This window comes from Bison bison, unplaced genomic scaffold, assembly GCF_000754665.1.
Source record: "Bison bison bison isolate TAMUID 2011002044 unplaced genomic scaffold, Bison_UMD1.0 scf7180017864191, whole genome shotgun sequence".
NCBI lineage: Eukaryota > Metazoa > Chordata > Mammalia > Artiodactyla > Bovidae > Bison > Bison bison.
Window position 1 is genome coordinate 583909 of NW_011494763.1, and position 2281 is coordinate 586189.

At 52.4% G+C, this 2281-nt stretch overlaps 1 protein-coding gene across 1 annotated transcript in view; it reads right to left on the bottom strand.

Annotated features, from left to right (window-relative positions):
- The window catches only part of ZNF212 (zinc finger protein 212), a 25622-nt gene that overhangs the window by 623 nt on the left and 22718 nt on the right, over positions 1-2281 (bottom strand). The window contains exons 5-9 of the mRNA XM_010843886.1: positions 2061-2187; positions 901-1096; positions 726-831; positions 296-356; positions 37-231 (exon numbers count right to left, since the gene is read on the bottom strand). Of these exons, the coding sequence (XP_010842188.1) occupies positions 37-231; positions 296-356; positions 726-831; positions 901-1096; positions 2061-2187 (685 nt within the window). The remainder of the gene's footprint in view (positions 1-36; positions 232-295; positions 357-725; positions 832-900; positions 1097-2060; positions 2188-2281) is intronic.

A 2281-nucleotide genomic window follows, 5' to 3' on the forward strand; every position in this document is an offset into this window, starting at 1 on the left:
AGCCCAGAGTTCTGCCACTGCCAGGGTCTCTCCCACCGTCAGTGGGCTCCTGCAGACGAGTGTCCGCAGGACCCGATTCCAAGAGGATGGAACTGCCCTGCCCATCCCAGAGCTCAGCCTGCTCTGGGCTCAGGAGAGCCTGCTCGTTGGCAAAGCCAGAGCACTCTCCAGGAAGGTCCGCGGAGCTGTCCTGCGTGTACAGGGTCTCCTGCTTGACCACGACCTCCTCCACTGCCAAGAGAAAGGAGAGCCACAAAAGAGATCACAGTCTAGGTTGTCTCAGAGCTAAACGCACCTCGGCAAGCTTCAGAAGGGCTCCAATCAGAGTACCCCAGGACCAAGGGAACTGGGACAATCTGAAAGAGGAGACTGAGCGGCTTGCAAGACCTGAAAAACTAAACCTATACTCGGGTAGAGACGTGCTGACTGGACTCTAAATACAGTATGCTCACAGGACACTGTTATAAGTTCTCCAAGCCTGTCCACAAATTTGCTTTCAACCTCTGTAGAAAATGGCTAAACACAGGTAACGCATAAGCTACTTTAAGTGTTAAGTGTTAAAGTAATAAATGTGAATAATAAAACAAACACACACCTAAACCTGTAGCTTAGAAATCCATGTATCCAGCTCCGTTCTTCCTGCCTAGTCTCCCCAGATGACCTGGTTCCCAGTGGCTTCTCCTGCCTCTTACCCAGCGAGCCTCACTCCTGCAGATATGACCCACCCTGTTCTCAGTCTCCGCTGGGTTCTGACTCAGGTCTATTAGGCACTCTACCCTGTACGGCACACGGAAGGGCGAGGTGGCCTCGAGTCCTAAGGACTCCCCGCAGCTGTGAAGGAGGTAAGAGCCACGTATAAGAGGTGAACTGACGACAACCATAAAGAAGTTTACAACAAACGCTGGACAAGGTGACTGCCGATCGGCGTGGGGCAGTTTGGTGGTGGCAAAGTTCACAACAGGCTGCCGGGGGCAGGATGGGCATGGAATATTCTGGAGCCACTCACCTGGGTGGACACTACGAGACTCTTCCTCCTCCAAGTCACCCGGCATCTCTGCACCCAACTCCATTTCTCCTTCAGGCTGGCCAAGCACCTCTGGGTTGGAAAGGGCACAGTGTGAGCCCAGAAGACAGGACTGGTCATTTGCCAGTGAACAAGGCGACCGAGGTCAAGGAGCTGATGGTAAAACTTCAGAAGATTCACTGTCACTTTCCCTGAGCAGTTTCAGACAATTCAGAAAATTATGGCCGATTTGAAGGAGCCACTCGGCTAACGGCTGTCTTCACGCTCCTTCTCAGCCATTGGGGGCCAGGCCCTAGAGCTCCCTGTTTTTCTCCCAACACCACCCCCACCTCCCACGGTCGGGGGCTCCTTTCCAGGGGTCTAACTTCATCTGGGCCACAGCGCTGCAAGGCAAGGTCAGGACTGCTGTCCCCACCGGGACAGACAAGGCAACAGCCACCAGCACCTGTGACCCAGCCAAGGTCGCAGTCTCCTCTCTAACCATTTGCCCCTTCCCTCTCCTTCCCTCTGCTCTGGTCACAGCGGCCTTCTGGACAAGCCTCCATGGACCTCGGTTCTAAAGGAGTTTAGAACCAAACAAAATGCGTTTATTATTTTACCTATCAAGCAGCACTTCTAATAAACACAGTATGAACTTTGAAACCACAGGACTGGCTGTTAATTCCAGGAAAATGCCAAGAAACATTGTTTGGTGAGTCCCTGCTGCCTGCCCATCCCAGGTAACAAAGGATTTCTTGTCAAGCCGTCCTAAATATTAAAACCAGCTTGAGGTATCCTAGCTGTGTTACACTCTAACGCACATGATGACATCTTATCTATTAGTATAAACACTATCAAGGACTGACTACATGAATACAAAACCTTTCCAAGAGTCTTCCTAAACTGAGGGCCTGCAGATTCCCATTACTCAACCTGGCGGAGGCCAAGAGAGGACCCACAGCCACGAGAATCCCAGGTGTGGCCTGGGTCACAAACGCCTCGGTCAGGAATTGCAGGACGTCTGAGGGCGAGGTCCGGGGAGGAAACCGCTACCTACTCAGAGAGACCAGAGTCTCATAGTTGCTCTTCATCACGTTGGCGTAGAGCTCCTTCTGCCAGTCCTCCAGGTTCTCCCACTCCTGCTCCGAAAAGCAGACGCCATCATTTTCAAGTGACCTGGACACCTGGAATCACAAATGTCACACAGTGAGGGCCTCCAATCAAGGATACAAAGGACAAGCCGGCCACTGGGAAATCTTCAGACAGCCCCTGAGAATC